We start from the raw sequence: 27,319 nt of genomic DNA, 5'->3' as shown, positions 1-27,319 counted from the left end.
TTATAACAATTGATTATAGTTGAATGTCCCTTTGGTATCTTTCGCCTCTCTCTAAATATGACATATAATTCTATCTGCTCTCTTTCTAAATACCTCAACTAATGAAACTTAATCCAAATATTTACTTTATAATATCATTGTACTTTTGTCAGAATTATTTTGTAGTTTCACTTAGATAAAGATTGCCGGGTTTCATTTTTTAAACTTTGCGTTTATTTCATCTAGAGTCTCCATTTGGTTTAATTACAAATACAACAGTTTTTTTAATACTTTTTTTTAATGCTAAAGACAGGAAATTATTCCATAGGCGTATACAAGTAAACCTATTAAAGAAACCAGGTATAAAAAGATTGACGCCAGACACGGATTTTGTCTAAAAAAATCCGAAAGGTTTTGCCAAAAACAATTATAAGGTATTCGTTTCTTTGGGTAAAAATAAATAAAAAAATCAGTGTTTATAGTCTATTTCTCTTTGGTTTATATAATCACTACCAATGAATATTGTTTAACTTTGCAAATATTGCGTAATCTTTATTTGGAATGTAATGAAAGAGAAACAACTCTTTTACATTATGATCATTGCATAACAGAATTTAACTAATCGAATCACCAATGGTACCTACATCTAGCTAGTATCATATAAAGCCTTTAGTTTGCATTTGCAGTGAACTGCTTTGAAAATGTAACATGACAGATCGACGGACGGACAATATTACTCACTCCTGTGTCATCCTTAAGGGTCCTTATTCGTACTTCTAGTAACATTAGCGAGTCCAGTATAATTGAAAATGAATTCTAAACATTCATGTATATAAGGATTCAATAAAGCATGACTTACATCTGATGCATTTAAAAAGATGGGAAAGGGGCAAATTAATACACAATCAGTCGAGAAAAGCATACATTGTAATTGACTTCATTTAATTTTCTTTATTTGGTGTTTCATGTTTACACTTTTTTATATACTATTGTATTTCCTTTCCGACGTAATTTAAAAATTCTAATCTATCGAAAATTTCTGCAAATTCAATAGTTTTTATACAAATATTGTAACGTCGATACGACAACTTACTATAATATTACAAATGATACCAAAATATTTAATTACATTTAAAATATCAACATTGTGTCGATATTACCTTGAATTCGATCTTATTGAAAATCCAGTTACTAAGTGAATGCATGTGCCAATACGATTACAATAATTCAAATATATCACAATACACGTAAATCAAGGAAGTATCGTTCGTTTAAATATCCGCTTTTGATACATTAACGTTTTTTACCTTGTCAATTTTTCTGTGGAATCTAGATTGAAATCACAAGGAAATATTGACAGTTAAAGACGAGAAAAACATTTACTCCCATTGTAGAGTACTATAAATTTTGCTTCGACGTTACACATCCGTTATCATATTAACTACATTCTAATACATGTTGATGCAGCAAAGTAACTGAAATATCAACCATTGACGGAATGACGATCCTAAAACTATACATTTTTATTCACCGTTTAAGTAATGTTGGCTGCAGCTCTCTATTTTTTTTAAATGCTCTTATATTATAAAATGTAAACGTTATTTCTTTATTTATAAATAATCTTAGAGTTAATTATAATTATAGTAATTCTCTCCCATTAATTTAAACAATAAATATGCATGCGCATTTAAAACATACACAGACAGCAAACTATTGTATATAAGTAGATTTAAATATCCTTGTAAAAATTTGAGTATTTGTGCATTGTATAAACAGACAGCCAAGATTGTATGATACCGTGTTGGGTATTAATATCTTACAATTGAATAAAAAGAAATATTTAAAGAGTACACATGAATGGACAAACTATGTTACTAATCGTTAAAAATTACATGTTAAAAATGGCAGAAGAAAATAATGGATAGCCTTTAGTTATCAGTTGAGCGTTTCATTCAAAAGTGACTAAATTGTCCGTAGATTAACAACTTCTGACACTTGTTGACATATTCATTGTTGAAATGTGTGAAAAGGAGTAAATTTTGGAAGATTAATAGGAAGTTAACACAGACATTTTCTATTCGCAGTTTTCTGTAAATAGTAAAAAAGGCATATGAAGAATTATATTTCTTTGTTGATGAGTTTTAAAGATACAAAATGGAATGCATACATGTATGGAGATAAACATTAATATCTTAGAGGATAATTATTATTCAACAAGAAAAATATTATAGGGAAATGAAAAAATAAACCTACAAAATGGCGGAAAAAAAATAAGATATAGAAATTTGGAAATAGTTTTTCATCAAATCATGCTTTCAGACATCAAATGTTGCACACTAATAAGAAAAGGAGCAACAGAACAATAATAATAGCTGTAAACAAGATAGTACTTTCACGAGTAAAATTATATGGCATTTGAAGCACAGGCAAATCGGTCTTCATTCAACCACTCTAATAGTTACGAAGTAACAACTAATCAATTCAACTTGACAACTAATTCAAGTGATACTTCAAGTGCCGAAGCAGAAGCTATAGAAGAGGTAGCAAAATGGTTGTGGATAATTGTTTCCCCGATTCTACTCGTGTTCGGTTTGATTGGAAATATAGGAATATTGTTAGTACTGTGGAAAATGAAAGTTTGCAAGAATTTGACTTATATATTCCTATTCATTTTAGCCACAATCAATACAGTTGTTCTCATTGTTGGTCTGACAAGATATTGGATATTGGCAACTTTTGACTTTGACATTCGGGATATAAGCACGCCTGGATGTTTGTCACAATTATTCTTGATTTATTTTTCTATGCATATGTCTTCTTGGACTCTTGTATGCATAACAACAATACGATTCCTCAAAACAAAATTCCCTTTCCGCTACCGAGCCAAATATTTTTCCAGAGCCTTAAAAACTCTGTACAGTTTATCTTTTGCGATATGTTTAGCACTTGATCTACAATTTTTTTTTACCAATGGTCTTGTTATGATAAACAACAAATATGAATGCAACAATACGTCAATCGAATATTTTACATTTGAGGAAAAAGTTTTTGTTTTGATTGACTTAGCCATGCTTTCGGTCATACCATTCCTTATAATGTTTGTTATGAACTTATTTATTGGGAAAAGAGTTATACAATCCATGGCTTTTCGTAGATTATCTATTTTCAATAACCAAAGCAGACGTCGTTTGAACCGAAAGAGTAAAAGAATAACGCAAATGTTATTTTTTACTAGCCTGTATTTTTTAATAACAACATTACCAGTCTCAGTTTTATTCGTTGTAGACTCATATTTACCTGACAAGAAGTCTATAAAAATGCAGGCACAGTTAGATCTTGCAAAAGCAGTTCTTTATTTATTCCAGTTTTCGTTTTATGCTGTAGGCTTTTACATATATATTGAGATCAGTGATGACTTCAGAAAGTATTTACCATGCTGCAATGCCAAAAATATGTAAGTATCTTACAAAAATTGAAAACAATAGATGCTATTTTTTTAAAACTTTATGCTTCTCCTTTAAACTTAATGGACCCCGAAAGATAGATAAATAAAACACATAATTCACTCAGTGTTTATGTGTTTATTAGACGACTACTCACGTCCTACATATACACTAGGATACTTAATTGTCATTACAAGCTCTTCAACAATCGGCAGACTTTATCAAGCACTTAATTGTATTGAGTATATGCAAATTATGAACAAGTTTAGCATTTGAAAACAACAATCTACCATGAACACCAATATTCCTTTTAGTACAAGTATCATTGACAATTGGGAAAAAGAAAGCTGCCAATAGAGCTCCCGACTTGTATCTGTCAACCAAGCATGAGGCAAGGTTAAAAAACAAAATAGACGTTTCTGTTTTAATACTTTTAAATCCTTTTATGATTAATTCTATTACTGCATTTTTCCTTTATTGAAATGTCTTTGAAGGTATAATCAGGAACAGGAAGAAAGTCCCTAGTTAAATGGCAAAATCAAAAACACATCAAACGAATGGATATCAACTGTTATATTCTTAACTTGGTACATTCATTTTCTTGTGCAGAAAATGGTGAATTAACCAAGTTTTATACGACCCAACGCAATCAACCTAAGAAACTTTTTTTTACGAGTAGATATGCATAAAAAGAGCTAAGAAACTTTTCCCCATCTTTAACGACTATGCGTAATAAAAGGTGTTGGATACATGCCAATAAGACAGTAACCCAACGACAACAATTATGCACATGGAAAAAAATAGGTGAAAAGGTTAATGAAGTTCCAATAAGTAAACACTACATACGGTATCTGAGCCTAAATGCTAGATCTGTTTGTCTGCTATTGGTCTTGGTTTTTCGGGCTGTGATTTATTCATAATTCCCCACCCACCCCGATGGTAAATAACAGGATAAGCATAAGATGCAATGCCTAAATACTATGATTTCTTACAATACAAAACAGTAAGCAATGCATGTTTTGTTTTGATTGCAAATGATTTTTATCTTAATTAACATTTATATTTCAGTTCTGAAAATTGGAATTCTATGTCACGAGGGATCTCCTCTTTTTCAACAGCTAGTCACTATTTGAATAACGATGAATCTAGAAATGATATGAACAACGCTGCAAATGATGGAACTGAAACGGACATTAATTCCAATTCAAATACTTTTGCGCCTAATTATCAGTTTTCAGAACTTTCAGCTACGTGCCAATCACTCCAAGATCTCCAAAATCGACAATTATCTTTATCTGCAACGTGCCAATCTATCTCTGAATCACCGAACGGGAGCATTTTGGAACAACCAAATTCGATTCATACAATGAATAATTCGAATATAGAGAATACTGGGAGTGGAAATAACACACGAACAAATCGAATATCATTTGACTTTTCTAGTACTAGTATTTGTCATACCATACGGGAATTGGAACCATTAGAACAAACTTGGCTCTGAAGATGTTTCCGTCTTGTATACTTAAAGTGTCCTCGAAGGTAAAGGATTATCGTCCACAATAAAGAATGTTTCCGTATACCAACTATTTGCTATATATTTTTTTTTCTGTTACTAGTCAGTCAATAAAAAAAGTTGACTGTTTCCTTTTAATATGCAACATCGTTTTTCTATTCCTTTCTATGTCAAGGATCTTGCCTCTACGTTCATTTACTATTAGTGTCCAGTATCGCTTGATCCATTCAGTTGCATTAAAAGAATCAGGAATATCAATAGTTATCAAAGTTACCAGGGTTATATTTGTTTACGGCGGACGCGCGTTTCGTCTTCATAAGACTCATCAGTGACGCTCAGATCAAAAACGTTAGAATGGCAAACAAGTATAAAGTTAAAGAGCATTGAGGACCCGAATTTCCAAAAAGTTGTGCCAAATACAGCTAAGGTAATCTGTGCCTGGGATAAGAATCCTTAGTATTTCGAATAATTAATCTATAAAAACAAATTACCACATAATTGATATTTATGTCAATACCGAAGTGCTGACTTATGGGCTGGAGATACCCTAGGGGACGGAACGTCCACCAGAGTGGCATCGACCAGTGGTGTAAATATTTATCAAATCAAATCTAGCTTCGTTTGCACTTGCATTGTTGAAAGCATAATAGTAGCCTCTGAGTAATTAATCCGTGCTAACTATCGTTAATGAGTGTATGGCCTCAATATGACTTTTGAACTGCGGTATACTACTGTTGCCCTTACTCATCAATGCCGAAACCTCTCTGTTACTAATTTAGGCCAACGATATATCGTTGATGAGTTTCTGTATGATGAGGCAGTGCAGAAACCTCTTCCTATTAATGCTGGGTTACCTATCGCTTAATGGTTTCTGTATCATAAAGCAATAAGTAACCTCTGGGTATCAATTTTGGGTCACCTAGTTCTTTTTACTTATATATAGTATATTTGATTGCACAATCGTGAGATAATTTTCTTGTACATATAGGAAACAACATATGACTAACATAACGAATTCCGGGGTTATTCAAACATGTTAACGTTCAAAAGTTTTACTTCAAAAACCAACATATCGAATGAAAAACAAATATCATATTCCTGAATTGTTACAGGCATATCCAGATTGATAAGTGAATGAACAATGTGATTGAAAATGTTCATGTTTTTCTTCACCATCTTTCTTCGTGTTGGTGTCAGTATATTGTAACCTCTTTTTATAACACCAAATTGGGTTATGCAGCAAATCAAAAGGATTCTTAAAAATTGAAACTTTTAGAAATGGACATCAGTTATGATACATAAAGCAAAAAAGGCTTCAGAAAAAACCCAGAGCTGGATATATATACTAGTAACTGACATTCTTCTTTCCTTTTTTAAAATGCATTTAACGACTGTAAATCCTCTAAACTTGAAAAATTGAAATTGTCTATTCATCCTCACATTCATTATAGTCAACACATGGAAGTAATCGCATTTCTCTAGATAATAATTTATCGTATCGTTTACCAAACGATTTTTACATTTCGTAATTCAATCAGTACCTGTATTAAAGGTCAATTTTCAATATGATTACGCACTTTATCACAACAATTTCTTTTCTTCAGATACAGACTATTGCTCTTTGCTCTTTGCTCTTTGCTCTAGCAAATTGTTAGGAGAATATACACGCTTAAATACGTCTTCTAGTTAAAGATTACACGATAACGTTCCTTCTTAGAATTTTTGGGGAAAAAGTCCTTGTTAATGCTCAAATTTCCGGATCTTTAAAACTTAAAGGTATTTTCGATTTGTATTTAAAAGGGTGAAACAGATGAAAAGAATATTGCATTGTAAGAAGTTATAATTGTTATTGAGATTTCCGGATGATTATTTCTTTGGTCACATTCAAATAAGTCCATAAACATATAGTTACTAAACATGTGTAGATACTCATGTGCAAAAGTTGACATAAAGTTAAAAAGCATTTTTTTATGTTTGTTGCGTCTGCGACAATAATTACAAGTTAGTGAAAGTATTTTTGTAATACAAGATATCCATTATCATTACAATATCATGATTAATATGTAGAATGAATGGGGACACTTATTAAGACCATTCCAATGAAAAGCTAAACATTCAGTGCGTGTCGGCTTACGTTTAATTTCTCTAATAAGGAAAAGGAAAAATATATGAACTATTGTTCACAAGTTGAAGTGATAGATGTCATACAAACATGCATATGCTCAAATTAGTTTCTACAAATTCGTAAACAAATTAGACGATTAGGTTAGGTAGTGTGTGTTTGTCCATTTTGTCGTACCCCTGTCCTAATTTTGTATCCGCATCTGCTCCTTAACTGCCTGGCAGAGATTTGTGAAAATTCAAAAAAAATCACTTTACTCCCATTGTGAACTTATGCTACGCCTATTTCATTGTTTCGTTTGACTGATTAAATGAGTGGGAATCACTTTGGAATGATACTGTTTTCGTGGTATCTTAACACTGCATATGTATATCCACTTCTAATTACAATCTAATTAAACTTCATTAGAAACTTAATCATATAAAGTTATTGTGTTTTGGTGTGAATTTGTTTTTGGTTTCTCCTGGCAAATCATGTAACTTTTACGTATCAGTCCATTTCTTATTTGCTCGCTGTACATCAAGTCTCAGTTGGTTTAATTACAAATACATTTTTTTACTTTGAATTTTATGGTCGTATAACGATATAACAGTAGAAACTCAGTAGAATTGTAAAGAATTTTTAGGACTAAATGACTTATAAAATGTCAATAAAAAATCATCTTCTTAGGAAAGGATTTAGTGAGCAATGGCATGTGTACGTACTGGTGTAAAGTACACACAGAATGTTCTTTTTTCAAAAATAAAAAAAAACAAAGTCAACGTGCAATCAACTTAATCACTAAAGATAAACATTAATTCCTTTGTTCATAAAATGTAATCTTGATTTTGTTATCCATTATGACAACGTTATTTTGAAGTCTTGTGAAAAGTCTGTAGAATTAATTATGAAACAGTTCATAGAAACGAAGACAAACTATATCTGTGCAATACAAAGTCAGGAAAAGATTTTTTCGTTACATTAAATATTGCATATCGACTAACTTCCTAGAATGTATTTTGAATTTGATTTTAAATTCAATAAAAGAGAAATAACTCTATTGTGTAATAATCATTTCATTACAATCTGATTAAATTTTAGATTCAGGGCAAAACTTCAATAAATTAGAGCTCATTTTAAAAGTAAAATCACAAAAATACTGAACTCCGAGGAAAATTCAAAACGGAAAGTCCCTAATCAAATGGCACAATCAGAAGATAAAACACATAAAACGAATGGACAACAACTGTCATATTCCTGACTTAGTACAGGCATCTGTTGTAAATGGTGAATGGAACATTGTTTAATATCGCTCAACCTATCACTTGTATGACAGTCGCATCAAAATCCATTATATTGACAACGATGCGTGGACAATACAGATATAATAATAAAAGTGTCAAAATATGGTTACAGCAGTCACTACCGTGTCACAATCTCAATCAGAACAAAAGCAAACATAAATTTAACTAGGAAGCCTGAAAAAAACATACATCAAATTTAACAACCACATTCATTGCTTACTTATTTTTTGACGTCAGAATGTAAAAGTCATACAGGTAAATTTATAAAATAATTTTGTCGTTCAAAGTATGCAAAAACTATAATAGAACAATAACATAATGGCGGGATATTTAAAGTACAGAGCTAAGTCATATGTATCAAAGAAACATAAAAAGTCACACGAACAGAGTACACTAGCAAAAATGAGATAATAAAAACAGCACATTGATGGGATGCATAAGTATCGAGCCTTGTCAAATGGGTATCAACAAAAACAGACCAAACAGCAAAAGTAATATTAATAAAGACAAGTAAAAGGACACTACCACATAGTATTGCATAGCAATATAATATTTGCCACAGAAAGTAACCAAAAGTTAGCGTGCAATAAATTCTAATATTGCATAAGTGTAATAAATCTTCAAATTTCATGACTTCATCAACGACAAAATCTTAGTTTAAACCAATTTTTACTTTCAAATATTAAATTGCTATACAATAAAAGGGTTATTGCATGAATATTGTGGGACATTGTCCCTCGTAGAACATATATTTTCGCAAGCTCGTGCAATATAAAATTCTACTCGGGACAATATCCCCCAATATTCATGCAATAACCCTATATTATTAAGATTATAAACAACGTCAGTACGCAGAATTTTTACACCAAGACCATCCTGTATTATTTGTTAAGTTGATACGGAATATTTACCAACAAGGTCTTGAAATTGTACCTTCCGATGAACTTTTTAGAAAAAGAATGAGACGTTCTTTGACATACCCCTGGTTCATCAACTTTCTGATCAGAAACTGGTAACGTTTTACAAAGTCTGAGTAGGAGCTGCAAGCTCTTAAATACCGAATAAGTTGGGAAATGTATATCCCATATGCAGGTGAAGTTGGTATATTGCTACTAAGGTAGGGGAATTGATAATTTCAATATTAAAATCGTTTCGATTGTCATAGATTCTGGTAATGAGTTGACTGTGTATGTCAAATTCGAGGTATAAGTCTAAAAAGGATGCGGAGGAAGCCGGGTCTGTTGTTCCTTTAATTTCTAGTTCATGGGGATATATTTATGGAACCAATCAGAAAAGTTCGGAGTGTTAATGGAAAGAATAGCATCAATATATCTAAACGCGAAATTAGATAATCCGCCTTCAGTGATTTTCTTGTTTTTGACAATTCCGATTCATATGAAAAAAAAGGTCAGCAAGGAGAGGCGCACAGTTCGTTGCCATAGGAATGCCAACATTTTTAAAAAAAAAGTCTATATCCAAATTCAAATATGTTGTTGATAAGAAACTCCAGCATACTGATCACTTGTTTCTCTGTGCAACATGTTGTCACTTTTGTTCACTATTAACAAAAAATAAAAAGTAGAATACAAGACTTAGTACTTTAAAGCCAATAATAAATATTTGATCCACCTCTAAATAGTAAAACTGTATATTATCATTATTTCTTTTCTTTCTTTTGTATTGTTGATTATTTTATTCACAGATCTTTCTTTTACATTCAAAACAATCTATATGTTAATACATTTTATAGTCGGTAGCATCATTTGGATAGCGTTCTTATCCTTCGAATACAATTCATGGAGTTTAGGACAGTAACTGATGTTAAAGTTAACTAGACATTAACCTGTTGGCTGTTGGTAGCCATAGTAAGAGGTCATAACGTCTTTATACATATAAAACTATGTTAACCAATAAACAAGAATATTTCGGAAAAACCCACCCCCTTCTTTACAAGCACACAAAAAGCGTCATTTGAATGTCCTTAGAAAATATGGCGACTATTTGGGTTCACATTTGACTAAATTTAAGAATATCACGGATACATATATGAAATCTCTGAGATTAAATTACTGTTTGTAATAACTTCTATCAAACGAAACACTAGTTGGGTCTAAATCTAACTTAATAGCACAAACACATGTTTGATTTAGCATTATAAATGTATTGTTAAGAGGGGAACATGCGGTCTGACAGACGGATCAACAACGTGACTCCTGTATCAACTATGTGTCCCTATTTCATATTTTTGTAATAAAATTCAGACGGCTGTAAATTGGAAATGTATTCTAAACATGCATGTCCATGATTGGTGGCTTTGGGTTGTTTTCAGCTCTTTAGTCAGGTTGTTGTCTTTTTGACATATTCCCTTTTCTATTTTCAATTGTATGTATAAATCCAGTGTAGGATCCACTAAAGAATGAGCTGGTTATAATACATTACATATAAGAAAATTAATGGTGGAAAGGAGGCAATCGAAAAACGGCCATTCAAAGAAATGCATACATTCTAAATTGACAGGGAACAGTAGTTGTTTCAACATACACCTTCGTCCTTTGAATAAGTCTTTAATGGATAGTTGTCTCTTTTATAATCATACTACATGTATATCTCCTTGAATATATCACGGTACGGAAAAGGACTTGCCAACAATAAAGAATGAACGTTTGCCTATTTTGAATTTAATTTTAGTATTCAGTTTCCCATGTGACAATGACAAATTAAAATAAGAGGAAACTTGATATGAGTAACGTAACAAGTCTGTTACAATAGTTTGATCAGTTTCAAACAATTGGACTCATACAATTGCAGTAAAAACAATAATTATCAAAGGACAAGGATGTGAAAATCAGCCAGTCACTGTAAAGTCTTCAACAATAAGGGTCAATAAGCACAACTCATACAGAAAAGAAAGTAATAAAATTGCCCTGGATGACAAAATGTGCCAATATTCAAAAATAATAAACAAAGACAACTAGATTTATACAATTAATAAAAATAAAAGAAATATAGCACACTTTATATGTATAATTTAATTTCAACAATGTTTAACAACCTCAAGGTATATTTGGAATGGTCAATAAATGCATATAAATGGCAGTCTACAGTTATTATAAAAATATAATTTATATAAATCTTTTGTTTTCATTGCATAGATCTATTCAAACTAGGTGTATGTGTATAATAAGTTTGCTAATCAATATCATGGCACATAAGTATGCAATAGTGATGTGAATACATGTGAAAATACATTGAGTCATGAAAAAGCCACATCTTGCTCCACAAAAAAATAAAAAATGAAACTTACTTTTTATAAAATGATGTGGTATTTATACTTAACTAATATTTTTTTTCAAATTAATTAGTGGGAAAGAATAATAATCATGGCTAATAGGGGTTTGTTTTAATTACTTTGCAGGCAGCAACTAACAACTTTATAAAATAAAATACTTTATCAAACCTGAAGAAGGCAAAATATACAGTAATTTGTATTTTACAATTTTCTTTTATAGCACTTGCCAGACACATTTCATTTATTTCAAGGTACTAGTAGGTGAAGCAAAAAAGTCTGTTAATAAATTCTCCCCATCTATTGGTGTATGCTGCTAAGAAAAAGTATACTGAAGGATGACTTTGTTATGACTTTCAATGATGAAAGTTATTGATAATGGTTCTGTTTTGATTTTTTTGTATTGGAAACAATAGATCAATATTCTTAAAGCAAAAGAATTAAAAGCTGATAGGATTTTCTTGACATTGGCCTTTATATAAATTTTCCAGATATATATTGTGTTATTTTCAGTCAAATTTCACAAAGTAGGTGAAGCAAAAGCATTAAACAACTGTGTATATGCTGATAAATAAAAATATATTAGTTCTAAAAATTGAAATAGAAAAGCTTTTTAAATAAATAACTGAGTGCAACTGTATTGCATAGAATGAACAAAATAACAGATCACATTTTAACAGACTATAATGTAACAGCATGGAAATTGTAGTTGATATTACTTCACAAATTCTTGAAGTTTCATTTAACACTGATTAGCTGTTTAATTCAAATTCACAAGATGGTGGTGATAAAAGTGTATGGCCTTACAATGTAGTAAAACTGACAAAGATAAGGCACTCTGTAATGTACAAAAATAAATTGTCAAAAGATTTCAATTTTTACAGAACAATCAAATTGTTATCAGGCCTGGGGTAATGGTAATTTGTAATTGTAATGCATTGTAATATTACTTTTTTTGGATGTAATGCAAAGTAATTTGTAATGCACATTTTCTGCATTACAATTACATGTAATGTAATGATTACTTTAGTTAAAAATTGATGTAATGCCTCCATTACAGTACATTACTTTTCATTACAAATTGGTAAATAGATAAAATTGAAGAATATTGTATAATAAAAATAAAATATTAACAAAAACAAAAGAAAGTATGGAATAAAATTTTTGTCACAGTTAATTACTGTATTAAATAAGGTAAGAAATATAAAATGGTAAACAATATCAAGTCTTTGATCTTGGTTTCTGATATTTGTTTAATATGATATGGGAATATTTTGGTGTTAGGTGGTCTTTGAAAAATCTTATAAAAAAAGTTATCAAACAAAACTATATAGATCAATGAAAAAAATATGAAGATGAAAATTTCATAATTCTATACACCTTACATTTATTTCAATGAAATATTGAATATATCAAACAACATTTTTAAACCAAACTGTGGTTTGGGTCCTGTCTGTGTTGTTATTTCACCTAATTAATATCACAATGTTTTTATTGCAATCAAATCTTCTCAACTTATGTTTGTCCTCACAGAACCCTTAGGCATTTCACAAGATAATCCTTTAATGACACATTTATTATATCCCCTTGAAAAAATGATGTCTTAATGATTAAGTGATCAATGTTAGAAACAAAATTATATGATAATTTATTTATTTTTTACCACCACCTAAGAAACTTAAAAGTGACTTTTTCAGTTTCATGCCTCCTTCTACTCAATCAAAGGGTATACAGGTAAGGTGCAGTACATGATGTTGACATCTACTTGTCTGAGCCATGTGAAGAAATTTCAATCAATGCACTGGAATAATGGAAGTCAAATTCAGTGTGCCTTTCTTCTTTGGTTAATACAGCTATCAATTATTTAGCCATTTCCCACACATAAGCTCCTGTAGAAAGGCTTTTAAGTATTGCCGGAAAGGTGTACAGACTTGATCGCTGTTCTCTTAATGGCATCACATTTAAACCACTTATGATGATAAAGTGCAATGGACATATTAAGTATTTGAAGTATATGTCCCTAACACTGTATACATATGTACATATACCTCTGTTTTTGAAATGCTTTGTGTTTTTATATTGGAAAAGTAATGTGTAATGTAATGCATTACACAGGCAAAGTGATTGTAATGTAATGCATTACATGTGAGAAAAAATGTAATTGTAATTGTAATTGTAATGGAAGAATCACAAAGTAATTGTAATATAATGCATTACATTTCAATGTAATGGCCCCAGGCCTGATTGTTATCATGGTTATTAACCAAAAAAATGGAACACATTTTTATTGATTAAGTGCTTCCCTTTCATGAGATTCAAAATAAGGAGTCATGTTTTTCAAAGGGAAATAACAATTTAAAAAAAAATGTATGGAGCCATATCCAAACTATTACATACAAAACTTTTAGCTGGTTGGCATAATTAAATTTCATCACAATCTACTTATTATGATTATGATATGTGAACAGACAAAAATCTTATTTATCCTGCTATAGATATGTGTAGTAATATTTAGGCATGATAATGAATAGACTTTGTCTACAAGACTTTCTAAGCCAGAGCCATGTTAAACATAGAAATACATGAAATATCTCTAGGCAAGATTTTTAGATATAGAATCCAGTAAATAATCAATGTTACTCTTCTCTTTTAGAAAGAAATGTCCTCCAGGTAAAAACTGTAAACTAAAAGTCCCACTGGTTAACTCTTTCCATGCTGAAAATAAGAAAAAAAGTTAGAGAAATTAAATTTTTAATTTTCAGAAATAAAGAAGATAATGTGTATACGTTTATGGGACACACAAAAAAACACAATATTGATGACCAATTTAAACAATTTGTAAATACGAACACTAGATATTGCTGGTTACTGCCACCAGAAGAATTGATTTTTGTAGGAAGAAGAGTTTCAGACAGGATAACAGTTGATGGAACCTTATATTGCAATTCATGTGACTGGCTGTTTAAATCCTATTTTTTCACATAATTTTCAACGGAAATGATACAACATACATGTATGTAGCAAGATTTGGTGCTAAAGAAGTGGTAAGTAAGAGGCAATTAATCAGGTCCTTTATAGCTTGATGATTGGTATGAGTAAGGCTCCATGTTGAAGGCTGTACTTTGACCTATAATTGTTTTCTTTTTAAACATTGTGACTTGGAATGAGAGTTGTCTCATTAATACTCATACCACATCTTCTTATTTATAATTACATTATTGGAAATTTAGAAAAGGGATTCAGAAGCAAAAACTGTATCTACATTTTCATCTTTTTTAAAGCTACATTTATATTATTTACTTTTTTCACTTACCATCATCATCATGTTTTTTATCACGATCTCCGTCATACATTTGTATGGGACAGGACACTACTGCTTTACCAGGCTCAGGTTGAAAACTGGAAAATAAAACAATTCCAGTATAGTATTTTTCTTTAGAACTATATAAAACAACATTAATAACCAACCCACAATATTTGAACAACTGAGATTCAGGGAAAGTAGTTATTTGTTTTCTTATAAATTTACTGTTTCTTGAACAAACCTTTGGTTCTTCATTTATGTCTGTGCGCAATATTTGCTTGATAACATAACACAAAACTTAAAGCTACTCGCAGGTATAAATCCAATTTTTTTTTTAAATATAGAATTTGCTATTTTTTCTATAAATTAACTTTATCATATACTTAATAGAAAAATAAAATAAAAAAGTGGGGTCACCGTTCATTTCAGCTCACAATCTGCCTTTGAAAGAAGCATCTTTTTTTGTTTTTTTCAGTTGAACTAATGTAATAGGAGAAATATATGTAATATCGAGAGAAAAAAAGAACTAAATTACAGAAATCGCCTAAATTTTACACTTGTTTAGTTTAAGTACAGCTTATTTGGAAATAATAAAAGAAAATACAGGGAACCTATGATTTAAAAAAGATATTTCAATTTTAATGTCTAAAAAATGGCATTTTTGCACCAAAGGGATATAATTTGGAGCTTTTTTGAGAAAACATTTAAAATTCATCTGGGACCAAAACAAATTGATTTTTTTGATTGATTTTTGTACCATATTATAAGGTAACAATTAATAGTGTAGTAAATAAAATTTATAATGAAAAAAAAATGTTTTAAATTTTTCTGAAATTTTTGTACTCTCGAGCCTCCTTAAGTTAACAACCCATAATTCCGATGAAGACAGCACAAAATCAAAAACCTTATAATATGGAAAATATATACATATATATTTGTATACTTCTTGCAGAACAAAATGTTTCAAAAACTAATGAGCAAGCATGGCAAACAAACAGTATTCAATTAACTTCGTAAATGCTGACTTGATCAAAAAGCAGCACTTACAGTACACACAGAGAGTTTATAATCACAAACTCTAACCAACGATTTCGGGGTGTATCGGAGTCACACCGCAAATCACGAATTATACTCCTAATTTCCTCCAGAAATTCTCTCCCAACACTGCGTGGCTGTTAATTGGTTTATTGCCCTTTGGATGTACTAAAAATTAACGACATGTGACAACATAATCGGATTAGCCAGATTTATTACCTATGTACATTCAATCGATCTTGATTGCATCTGTGTGCTTTTAAAAACACGCAGTGTTCTCCCCAGGACCTTAAAGGACCGCGGGCCCGCGATGTATAATTTTCTACCGTGGTGGTATCGTTCTTGCCGCGATGTATAATTTTTCACCGTGGTGCTTAAATTTCCAGTAAAAAAAAATCATAAATCGGTAAATGGGGTTTAAATTTCAGATGAAAATTGACCAGTTCAAACCAGTTCAATCCAGTTCTGACACCGAAGATTGTTTACACCACGTGATCGATTTACCTTTTGAGGTTAACCTTGATGATTGGATTTAATCGATGTACATGATTCTTGTGTTTTAATTAATTAAGAGATCATAACTTAATGATCACAGACTTATGAGACTTTTGAGGGACAAGCAAACATGTGTCTATTAACTCTATTACTCAAACCTTTGGTCATAAATGATTTGCGTATTTTAAGTAATTGAGTTACTTCCCCTGATTTAGCTTATTACAAAAATGTGCTCCTAAAATATTATCCATCACTTAAAATAGAAATAAAGTACAAATTGAATGCAAAATTATATAAGGATGTTACCTCAAGGATAAAACTTTCTTTGAACATACCAACAAAAATATATTGCAAATTATTTTTGACAATCATACTTTAATTAAAGCACAGACCTATTGTAATAAATAAGTAGTGTATCCCCTAATTACATTTTGACTTCAGCTAGGTCTGTATTTAAAACAAGGTTGTTTAATACTTCCATTTGTTATAGTATTAAAAGAAGTTCAATTTTTTTAAAATAAATTTACAATGATTGGAACTCAGCTAGACATGATAACCTTTCACAAGTGTCCACATAGATAATAGAAGTATACTTTTCATGTCTATCATGAAATAACACAATAATGATTCTAATAATAATTTTATTGATGTCTAAAAGAATCATGTCTATATTAAAGCCTATAAAGGTTCTGCATTAAAATTTAATCTTGTTTAAAGTTAATTGTTATGGTGTAATCTAACAAAAATGGGGAATGTGTAGTGTAACTACAAGTATCAGGACAAAATTGGCTTGATCAAAGTATAAAAAGTCAATAGTTTAAAGACTTAAAGTGCTTTCTGTTATTTATTCTTTAAAGATATTAAAGTATACAAACTGTTTGATTTACTTCTTTTTTTTATCAGTATTTTTTTACCCAAAGTCTACATAACACAGTAAACAAAACAAAAGACAAAAAGGTAATGGTACAAAAACTAACAAGAAGAAAAAATAAGCGATGCAACGCGACACCACATATTGTACAAATCATTTCGACACGCGTTACCCTGGTGCTATCCAAAAATCCTGGGGAGAACACTGACACGGTATTAAAATTTTAACAAATGTTTTCCTTTCTTTGACAGATAAAGATGCAACATTATCATTCAGAATAAGATAATTATTCTTGTATGTTTTTGCCTCATGTCATTGTCATTTGAAATAAAACGTATAAACGAATAAATACGAAAAAAAAACTTATTTTGTATTTCTATTATAGACCAGTCAGGTCTTACTTTGTGTTTTTTCAACAAAGGCGATTTTACCACAATTAGAATCTTTTATGACCTACTCAGTAAGCAATATCACAACTTAATTAATTATATGGGAAAAAAATTATGTGTTGTTCTCTGTTATTGATCTTTAATTATTTAAAATAAAATTGGATGAGCGCAATCTGTATTTTACTGCTCGTTAAAAGTCCTTTGCAAAATAAAAAAGAAAATGTAGAATTTCAACAATTACTATTGAATATTACAATGAATTATATCATGTTCTACAAGAAAAAATAAGTGAAAAAATATGTGGACAGGATTTTAACAATCTACACATTTTCACAGAGGATCTCTACCAACTCACAAGAAATGTATATATATGTTAGTTATACCTCCTTGCAATGCCCAACTGAACCACATGCATCGTGTTTTCATCTACCATTAAATTAAATGTATATTGTTGACCATGGACGTATAAAGAGTGTCCAGGTTTACGTCCTGTTTTGACTGATAAAACATAAAAATGAAATAGTATATGAAGGCTTTTTCGTTTATTCGGAAAAAGATTATATTTTAGATTCCGGTTAATCAATTGTAAAAGGACCTTCTAGGGACTCAATCTTAACGCACACAAATGTCAATTATTACAAATCAAATTTAAACCCTGAATGAATTTTCCCACGGGCATCCAGAAAGGTCATCTGAGTTTACTGTTAGGTGATATTATTTCCCGCCAAATAAAAATCTCATGGACAAAATTGATGTCACTATTTTTAAGCCAAGTCAACTTGAAGTTCAAAGTTCAACCACGCACTGTTGATCACTGAGATGTGTATCGTCTTCCCACTGCAATCAATTTATTTTAGAATCTTTAAAGATTGATGTCCTAAATACAACACACAAGTTTACATTCATTGTGCGTAAATGAATATTATGCAACGACAACTTGTTGCACTATGGAAGTATTTCTTAAAATCTAGTATATTTTTTTTCTATAAAACTTTAATGCAATTGAAAGAATTAACAAAAACATTTTGCTTTTAAATCTTTTATTTGTTTCAAGCCATTAATTTAGATAATCGTACAATGAAAATGCCGTAAACTTATTAAGCATTATCATGATTATACATCAAGAATAATTGTGGTGTAGGGAGTTTGGGAACCTATTCGCGAAATTTGAATTTTCATTACAATTTTGTAATTAAAAAACTAGAAAATCTAAATAATACTGTTATAGACTAGTGATACACCAGGGAGTTACAGACAAATAATTATATTAAACTTACTCAAACTGGTCTAACAAGCCATAATCTGCTTTCAGTGCAGGTAAATATAACTCCATTATCTCATCATTGTCTAATATTTCTTTTGGTGTCCCTCCTAAAATCAAATAAATATCACATTATATATGTAATTGTCTGGTTATACTATCAAAACTGGTTTATTCTTCCTTACTGCCAATAAAATGTTTACAGATTGACTTAATGCTGATTCCTGTGCCATACCATCACAGTGAGTCATTTAACATGTTTAAGGCTTTTCATTTTACAAATTATTTATACTCATCGAAGAATTCAAATAGAGAGAAATATATTCAACAGGTGACCAATTGCTATCAACATATTTAAGTAATGAATGTGCATGTGAAATTATTGCTTTTATTCACTAGGAAATCAACATGTTCAATGTAATTCATTTCAACCAATATAATAAAAAAGTATATTTGCTTATGTTGTAGAAATAGACCTTTGGTCTTTGACAGATAGTTGTATCATTGGCAAGTTTACCATATCTCTTTACATTTATACTTATCATGCTTATAAAAAGGAAACTGATTAATCAAATTTACAAAAAGTATTCATGATTGGTCAACAAGACAAAATGGCAAGCAAATTTTTAAAGCCAATTCTTTATTCTTTTTATTAAGTCTCCCAAACAAAGTTTGGAGACTTATTGTTTTTGCTCAGTTCTTATTATTTTTATTATGGCACCCTCAACGGAGTTGGGGTGACATATTGTTATTCTACGTTTCTTTTTTTTCTTTTTTTTATTATTATTTTTCTTCCACTATTTTTGTCCGGAGCCGTTCTCAGAATAGAATGGACCAAAGTTGATGGAACTATGGTATAATGTTGACCACCATGCGAAGTTGTCCCTCTGACTTTGGAATGGTCAAGATGGCCACCGTTACCATGGAAACAGCAAAAATGCGAAAAAAATCAAAGTGTTCCAAAGTGGAAGAAACCTCACAGGAATGGTAACTGGCATGTGCTGATTTACAGTTTGACTTTGGAATTATCAAAATGGCCGCCGTTACCATGGAAACTGCAAAAATGTCAAAAATTTCAAAATGCTCCAAAATTTATGAAACTTTAAAAAATGTTAATTTGAAAGTGTAGATGTACTCTTTTACTGGGGAATTTTCAAAATGGCTGCCGTTACCCTGGCAATGGGGGAAGGGTGCCATCCGTTATTGCTAGCAATTACAAATCTAGTTATTATGGCACCCTCAACGGAGTTGGGGTGACATATTGTTATTCTACGTTTCTTTTTTTTCTTATTATGGCACCCTCAACGGAGTTGGGGTGACGTATTGTTATTCTACGTTTCTTTTTTTTCTTATTATCATGGCACCCTCAACGGAGTTGGGGTGACATATTGTTATTGTTCGATTCTTTTTTTCTGCTTATTATGGCACCCTCAACGGAGTTGGGGTGACATATTGTTATTCATCGTTTCTTTTTTTTCTTATTAAGTCACCAAAACGGAGTTTTTGGGGACTTATTGTTTTTGTATCGTTTCTTATTATTATGGCACCCTCAACGGAGTTGGGGTGACGTATTGTTATTCTACGTTTCTTTTTTTTTTTTATTATTATTATTTTTATTATTTTTCTTCCACACATTTTGTCCAGGAGATTTCTCGAAATCCAAAGGACCAAAGTTGATGGAACTCTATTATATTGAGGACCCTTAGGTCAAGAGTTGCAGGCACCATGGAATGGTTCAAGATGGCTGCCGTTTCCATGGAAACTGCAAAAATGTGAAAAATTTTCAAAATTCTAAATTCTTCATTATAAGACCCAAGTGGATGAAACTTTGTGGAAGTGTTACCTGATATGCCTAGATGTGCATGCAATATCAAGAGGTTCCAAAATGGCCGCCATTGTCATGGAAACAGGGCGAAAGTTTAACATTGACCCTATGGAAAAACACATTAAAGCTGCAATTTCTTGAAGAATATAGCATCAATCCCAATGAAACTTTATAGATATGTAACATGACATGTACCAATGTGGCACCTGTCTTTGGAATTTTGGAAATGGTACCCGTTACCATGGAAATACCAAAAATTTCAAAAATTTCAAAATGCTCCAAAATTTAAGAAACTTTACAACAATGTTTATAAACATCTGTAGATGCGGTCTTTGACTTTGGAATTTTCAAAATGGCTGCCGCTCACCTGGCACTGGGGGAAGGGTGCCATCCGTTATTGCTAGCAATTACAAATCTAGTTTTTATTATTCTTCTTTAACACTTTTTGTCCACACAGTTTCTCGGAATTGTATGGACCAATGTTTATGGAACTATACCATAATGTGGAGCAGCATATGAAGTTGTGCACCTGACTTTGGAATGGTCAAGATGGCTGCCGTTTCCATGGAAACTGCAAAAATCCGAAAATATTCAAAGTGTTCCAAATTGGAAGAAACTCCACAGGAATGGTAACTGGCATGAGATGATTTGCAGTTTGACTTTGGAATTTCCAAAATGGCTGCCGTTACCATGGAAACAGCTCAAATATCAAAAATTCTAACTCTTTCATTATAACATCCAGCTGGATGAAACTTTATGAAAATGTGACCCAGTATGCCAAGATGTCAAAACAATATTTGGATAGTTCAAAATGGCCGCCGTTGTCATTGAAACTAGGGCCAAGTTTTGCATGGAAAAATGCATAAAATCAGCATTTTCTCAGAGAATAGTGCAGAAAAGTAAATGAAACTGTATTGATATATAAAATGACATGTGGCAATGAGATGTACGCTTTTAGAATTTTGGAATTATCTACTGTAACCATGGTTGCAGCACAAATGTTTAAAATTTCCAAAAAAAATAAAGTGCTGCAAACTAGATGAAACTTTACAGAAATAGTGGCTGACATGTGCGGAGTTGCATTTTGAAGTTGGAATTTCCAAAAATGGCCGCCGTGACCATGGAAACAGCAAAATTGTCCAAAATTTCAAAATGCTCCAAACTTAATGAAATTTTACAAAAATGATGACTTGCATGTGTAGATGCACTCTTTGACTTTGGAATTTTCAAAATGGCTGCCGCTCGCCTGGCAATGGGGGGACAAGGGTGCCATCCGTTATTGCTAGCAATTACAAATCTAGTTATGGCACCCTCAACGGAGTTGGGGTGACATATTGTTATTGTTCGATTCTTTTTGTCTTATTATTATATTTATTCTTCCACACTTTTTTGTCCATACTATTTCTCAGAATTGGCTTTAACAATATTGATTGAACTATACCATAATGTAGACCACCACATTATATAGTGCAGTGGGGTATGGCACCATCAAGATGGCTGCCGTTGCCATAGAAACGAAAGAAATGTGAAAAAATCCTGTTTTTTGTTTTGGTGAACTGTTTTGATATGCTGAAACACAGAAACATTATATTTTGATACAATGTAGGTGCCGGCCATATACAGGTGTTGGATGATTTTGGCACTCATTGGAATTACTATGCTGCCATGGAAACAACACCAAAAATTTCAAAAATATTAAAATGCTCCAAACTTCATGAAACTTCACAGTAACGATGAGCAACATTGGAAGATGTGGAATTTGGCGTTGGAATTTCCAAAATATCTGTTGTTACCATGGAAACAATGCAAAAAGGTCAAAACTTTGAATTTTCACAGAACATTCCAGAACATCAATGTTAAATTTATTCTAGAGACATTAAATGGTATATGATGCTATATATGATTATGGAGGGAAAACATTGCAGCAGGGGTTTGACTTTGGAATATTCAAAATGGCCGCCGTTACCGTGGGAACAGCAAAATTATGAAAAACTTCAAAATGCTTCAAATTTAATAAAACTTATAACAAATCTTGCCTAGCTTATGTAGACTTAACTTTTGAGTTTCGAATTTTCAAAATGGCCGCCGTTGCCCTGGAAACAGCAAAATTATGAAAAACTTCAAAATGCTTTAAATTTGATGAAACTTATAACAAATTTTGCCTAGCTTATGTAGACTTAACTTTTGAGTTTCGAATTTTCAAAATGGTCGCCGTTGCCATGGAAACAGCAAAAAGTTTCTAAATGGCTGTCGCTGGCCTGGCAATGGGGAAAGGGTGCCATCCGCTATTGCTTGCAATGGCAAATCTAGTTATTATTCTTATTCTTCTCTTTCTGACCCCTTAAACTGTCCTACCATTTTCTTTAAAGCATTAGAGGATGAAAACTTTATATTTATTCTGGGTATAGGTCTGCATCATGGGGGTTGCAGAACCCAATGTCCGTGATACCAGGGTGTCATCTTGGCATAATCAGGGGGGCTCAAAGATGGGTGGGGTCATTTTTTTTTTTACATTTCCTAAATTTTCTGCTGTATATAGAGTAGATGGAACTATAATTTCTTTTATGTATATTTAGAGACACATGTCTGCTTCAATATGGAACTTATTTTATTTCAGTAGGGGGTCTCCTTGGCATAATTTTAGGGGGGTGAATTTTCATAGAACATTCCAGAACATCAATGTTAAATTTATTCTAGAGACATTAAATAGTATATGATTGTATATAATTATGGAGGGAACACATTACAGTGGGGGTTGGACTTTGGAATATTCAAAATGGCCGCCGTAACCATGGAAACAGCAAAAATATGAAAAACTTGAAAATGCTTCAAAAATTAATGAAACTTATAACAAATGTTGCTTAACTTATGTAGACTAAACTTTTGAGTTTGGAATTTTCAAAATGGCCGCCGTTGCCATGGAAACAGCAAAAATGTCCAAAAATTTCAAAATGCTTCAAAATTGATCAAACTTAAAACAAATATTGCCTACCATATGTAGACATTACTTTTGGCTTTAAAATTTCCAAAATGGACGCCGTAACCATGGAAACGGCAAAAACGGGAAAAATATCAAAATCCTTTCAATTTAATGAAACTTTTCACACAGCTTATTTGACATCATGGAAACCGTAGAACAATGATTTGGGGTCCGTTTTGGTGACTTTTGTGTTAGCATCCTAACACAGGATTACTTGTTAAGTCACCAAAACGGAGTTTTGGGGACTTATTGTTTTTGTATCGTTTCTTATTATTATTATTCTTATTCTTCTCTTTCTGACCCCTTAAACTGTCCTACCATTTTTTTGGAAGCAGTAGGGGATGGAAACTTTATATTTTTTCTGGGTATGGGTCTGCATCATGGGGGTTGCAGAACCCAATGTCCGTGATACCAGGGTGTCATCTTGGCATAATTAGGGGGGCTCAAAGATGGGTGGGGTCAATTTTTTTTTACATTTCTTAAATTTTCTACTGTATGTAGAGTAGATGGAATAATGATTACTTCTATGAATATTAAGAGACACATGTCTGCTTCAACATGGGACTTTTTTTATTTCAGTAGGGGGTCTCCTGGCATAATTTTAGGGGGGTGAATTTTCATGGAACATTCCAGAACATCAAAGTTAAATATATTCTAGACACATTTAATGGTAAATGGTGGTATATAATTATGGAGAGAACAATTTGCAGCAGCACTTTGTCTTTGGAATATTCAAAATGGCCGCCGTTACCATGGAAACAGCAAAAATATGAAAAACTTCAAAATGCTTCAAATTTTATGAAACTTATAACTAATGTTGACTATCTTGTGTAGAATTGACTTTTGAGTTTTAAATTTTCAAAATGGCCGCCGTAACCATGGAAACAGCAAAAATATGAAAAAAATCAAAATGCTTCAAATTTAATGAAACTTATAACAAATGTTGCCTAACTTGTGTAGACTTTAATTTTGAGTTTGAAATTTTCAAAATGGCCGCCGTTGCCATGGAAACAGCAAAAATGTCCAAAATCAATAAAATTCTTCATATTGAATTAAACTTTACACACACATTATTTGGCATCAATGATACCGCAGAACAATGATGTGGGGTCCGTTTTGGTGACTTTTGTGTTAGCATCCTAACACAGGATTACTTGTTATGTCACCCTGACGGAGGTCGGGTGACATATTGTTATTGTTCGATTCTTTTTTATTATTCTTATTCCACACTTTTTGTCCAGCTTAGTTCTCGGAACTGAATGGACCAATGTTGATGGAACTATAGCATAATGTTGATCACCATGTCTAGTTGTGCACCTGACTTTGGAATTAAAAACATGGCTGCCATTGCCATGGAAACAGCAAAAATATGAAAAATTTCATGGAACATTCCAGAACATTAGGGTTAAATTAATTATACAGCCCTTAAATGTTATATGATGGTATAATATTATGGGGAGCACAATATGAAGCAGCAGCATGACTGGAATTTTCAAATGTTGCCATGGAAACTGTTCAAAAATAGCTTAAAAATTCTTCAAAAATGTATGAAACGTTACAGAAATGTTAACTTGTAAATATAGATGCGGCATTCAACTTTGGAATTTCCAAAATGGCTGCCGTTACCATGGCTGCTGTTTAGTGGCAATTGGTGGACCAGGGTGACATCCGCTATTGCTTGCAATGGCAATTCTAGTTATTTTTATTTTTCTTCCACACATTTTGTCCGCGCGAGTTCTCAGAATTGAACGGACCAATGTTTATGGAACTCAACTATAATGAGGAACCCCATTTGAAGTTGTGCACCTTGCTATGGAATGGTAAAAGATGGCCGCCGTTTCCATGGAAACAGCACAAATGCGAAAAAAATCAAAGTGTTCCAAACTGGAAGAAACTCCACAGGAATGTTAACTGGCATGTGCTGATTTCCAGTTTGACTTTGGAATTTTCAAAAAGGCTGCCGTTACCATGGAAACAGCTAAAATATAAAAAATTCGAACTCTTTCGTTATAAGATCCAACTGGATGAAACTTTATGAAAATGTTCTCCAGTATGCCAAGGTGTCAAGACAATATTTGGATAGTTCAAAATGGCCGCCGTTGTCGTGGAAACAGGGGCCAAGTTTTGCATTGACCCTATGGAAAAATGCATAAAATCAGCATTTTCTCAGAGAATAGTGCACCAAAGTAAATGAAACTGTATTGATATATAACATGACATGTGGCAATGAGATGTACGCTTTTAGAATTTTGGAATTATCTACTGTAACCATGGTTGCAGCACAAATGTTCAAAATTTCCAAAAAAAATTAAGTACTGCAAACTGGATGAAACTTTACAAGAATAGTGACTGGCATGTGCGGAGTTGCATTTTGAAGTTGGAATTTCCAAAATGGCCGCCGTAACCATGGAAACAGCAAAATTGTCAAAAATTTCAAAATGCTCCAAACTCAATGAAATTTTGCAAAAATGATAATTTGCAAGTGTAGATGCACTCTTTGACTTTGGAATTTCCAAAATGGCTGCCGCTCGCCTGGCAATGGGGGGACGAGGGTGCCATCCGTTATTGCTAGCAATTACAAATCTAGTTATTATTATATTTATTCTTCCACACTTTTTTGTCCATACTATTTCTCAGAATTGGCTTGAACAATATTGATGGGCCTATACCATAATGTTGACCACCACATTCTATAGTGCAGTGGGGTATGGCATCATCAAGATGGCTGCCGTTACCATGGAAACGAAACAAATGTGAAAAAATCCTGTTTTTTGTTTTGGTGAACTGTTTTGATATGCTTAAACTCAGAAACATTATATTTTGATACAATGTAGGTGCCGGCCATATACAGGTGTTGGATGATTTTGGCACTCATTGGAACTACTATGTTGCCATGGAAACTACACCAAAAATTTCAAAAATATCAAAATGCTCCAAACTTCATGAAACTTCACAGTAACGATGAGCAACATTGGAAGATGTGGAATTTGGCGTTGGAATTTCCAAAATATCTGTTGTTACCATGGAAACAATGCAAAAAGGTCAAAACTTTGAATTTTCACAACACATTCCAGAACTTCAATGTTAAATTTATTCTAGAGACATTAAATGGTATATGATTATGGAGGGCAAAAATTGCAGCGGGGGTTTGACTTTGGAATATTCAAAATGGCCGCCGTTACCATGGAAACAGCAAAAATACAAAAAACTTCAAAATGCCTCAAATTTACTGAAACTTACAACAAATGTTGCTCAGCTAATGTAGACTTGACTTTTGAGTTTGGAATTTCCAAAATGGCCGCCGTTACCATGGAAACAGCAAAAATACAAAAACTTCAAAATGCTTCAAATTTATTGAAACTTATAACAAATGTTGCTCAGCTAATGTAGACTTGACTTTTGAGTTTGGAATTTCCAGAATGGCCGCCGTTACCATGGCTACCGCTCACCTGGCAATTGGGGAAGGGTGCCATCCGCTATTGCTTGCAATCGCAAATCTAGTTTTTATTATTTTTATTCTTCCACACTTTTTG

The 27,319-nt window shown here is 32.0% G+C and overlaps 1 protein-coding gene and 1 long non-coding RNA gene across 4 annotated transcripts in view; one reads left to right on the top strand and one right to left on the bottom strand.

The window, feature by feature from the left end:
- The first annotated feature begins 1,374 nt into the window (after positions 1–1,374).
- Positions 1,375–5,073, top strand: LOC143085202 (uncharacterized). Its single transcript, XR_012981265.1, has 2 exons — positions 1,375–3,433; positions 4,491–5,073. It is a non-coding gene; the product is annotated as an uncharacterized LOC143085202 (long non-coding RNA).
- Positions 5,074–14,074: 9,001 nt separating this feature from the next.
- The window catches only part of LOC143085200 (S-acyl fatty acid synthase thioesterase, medium chain-like), a 47,456-nt gene continuing 34,211 nt past the window's right edge, over positions 14,075–27,319 (bottom strand). For all 3 annotated transcript variants that reach the window (XM_076261432.1, XM_076261431.1, XM_076261433.1), the window contains exons 6-8: positions 18,998–19,091; positions 14,940–15,025; positions 14,075–14,341 (exon numbers count right to left, since the gene is read on the bottom strand). In XM_076261432.1, the coding sequence (XP_076117547.1) occupies positions 14,220–14,341; positions 14,940–15,025; positions 18,998–19,091 (302 nt within the window). In that variant the 3' untranslated portion in view covers positions 14,075–14,219. The remainder of the gene's footprint in view (positions 14,342–14,939; positions 15,026–18,997; positions 19,092–27,319) is intronic.

This window comes from Mytilus galloprovincialis, chromosome 8 (genome assembly GCF_965363235.1).
Source record: "Mytilus galloprovincialis chromosome 8, xbMytGall1.hap1.1, whole genome shotgun sequence".
Classification (NCBI taxonomy): Eukaryota; Metazoa; Mollusca; class Bivalvia; order Mytilida; family Mytilidae; genus Mytilus; species Mytilus galloprovincialis.
The sequence above is the reverse complement of the archived record's forward strand: the minus strand, read 5'-3'. Positions and strand labels throughout refer to the sequence as shown.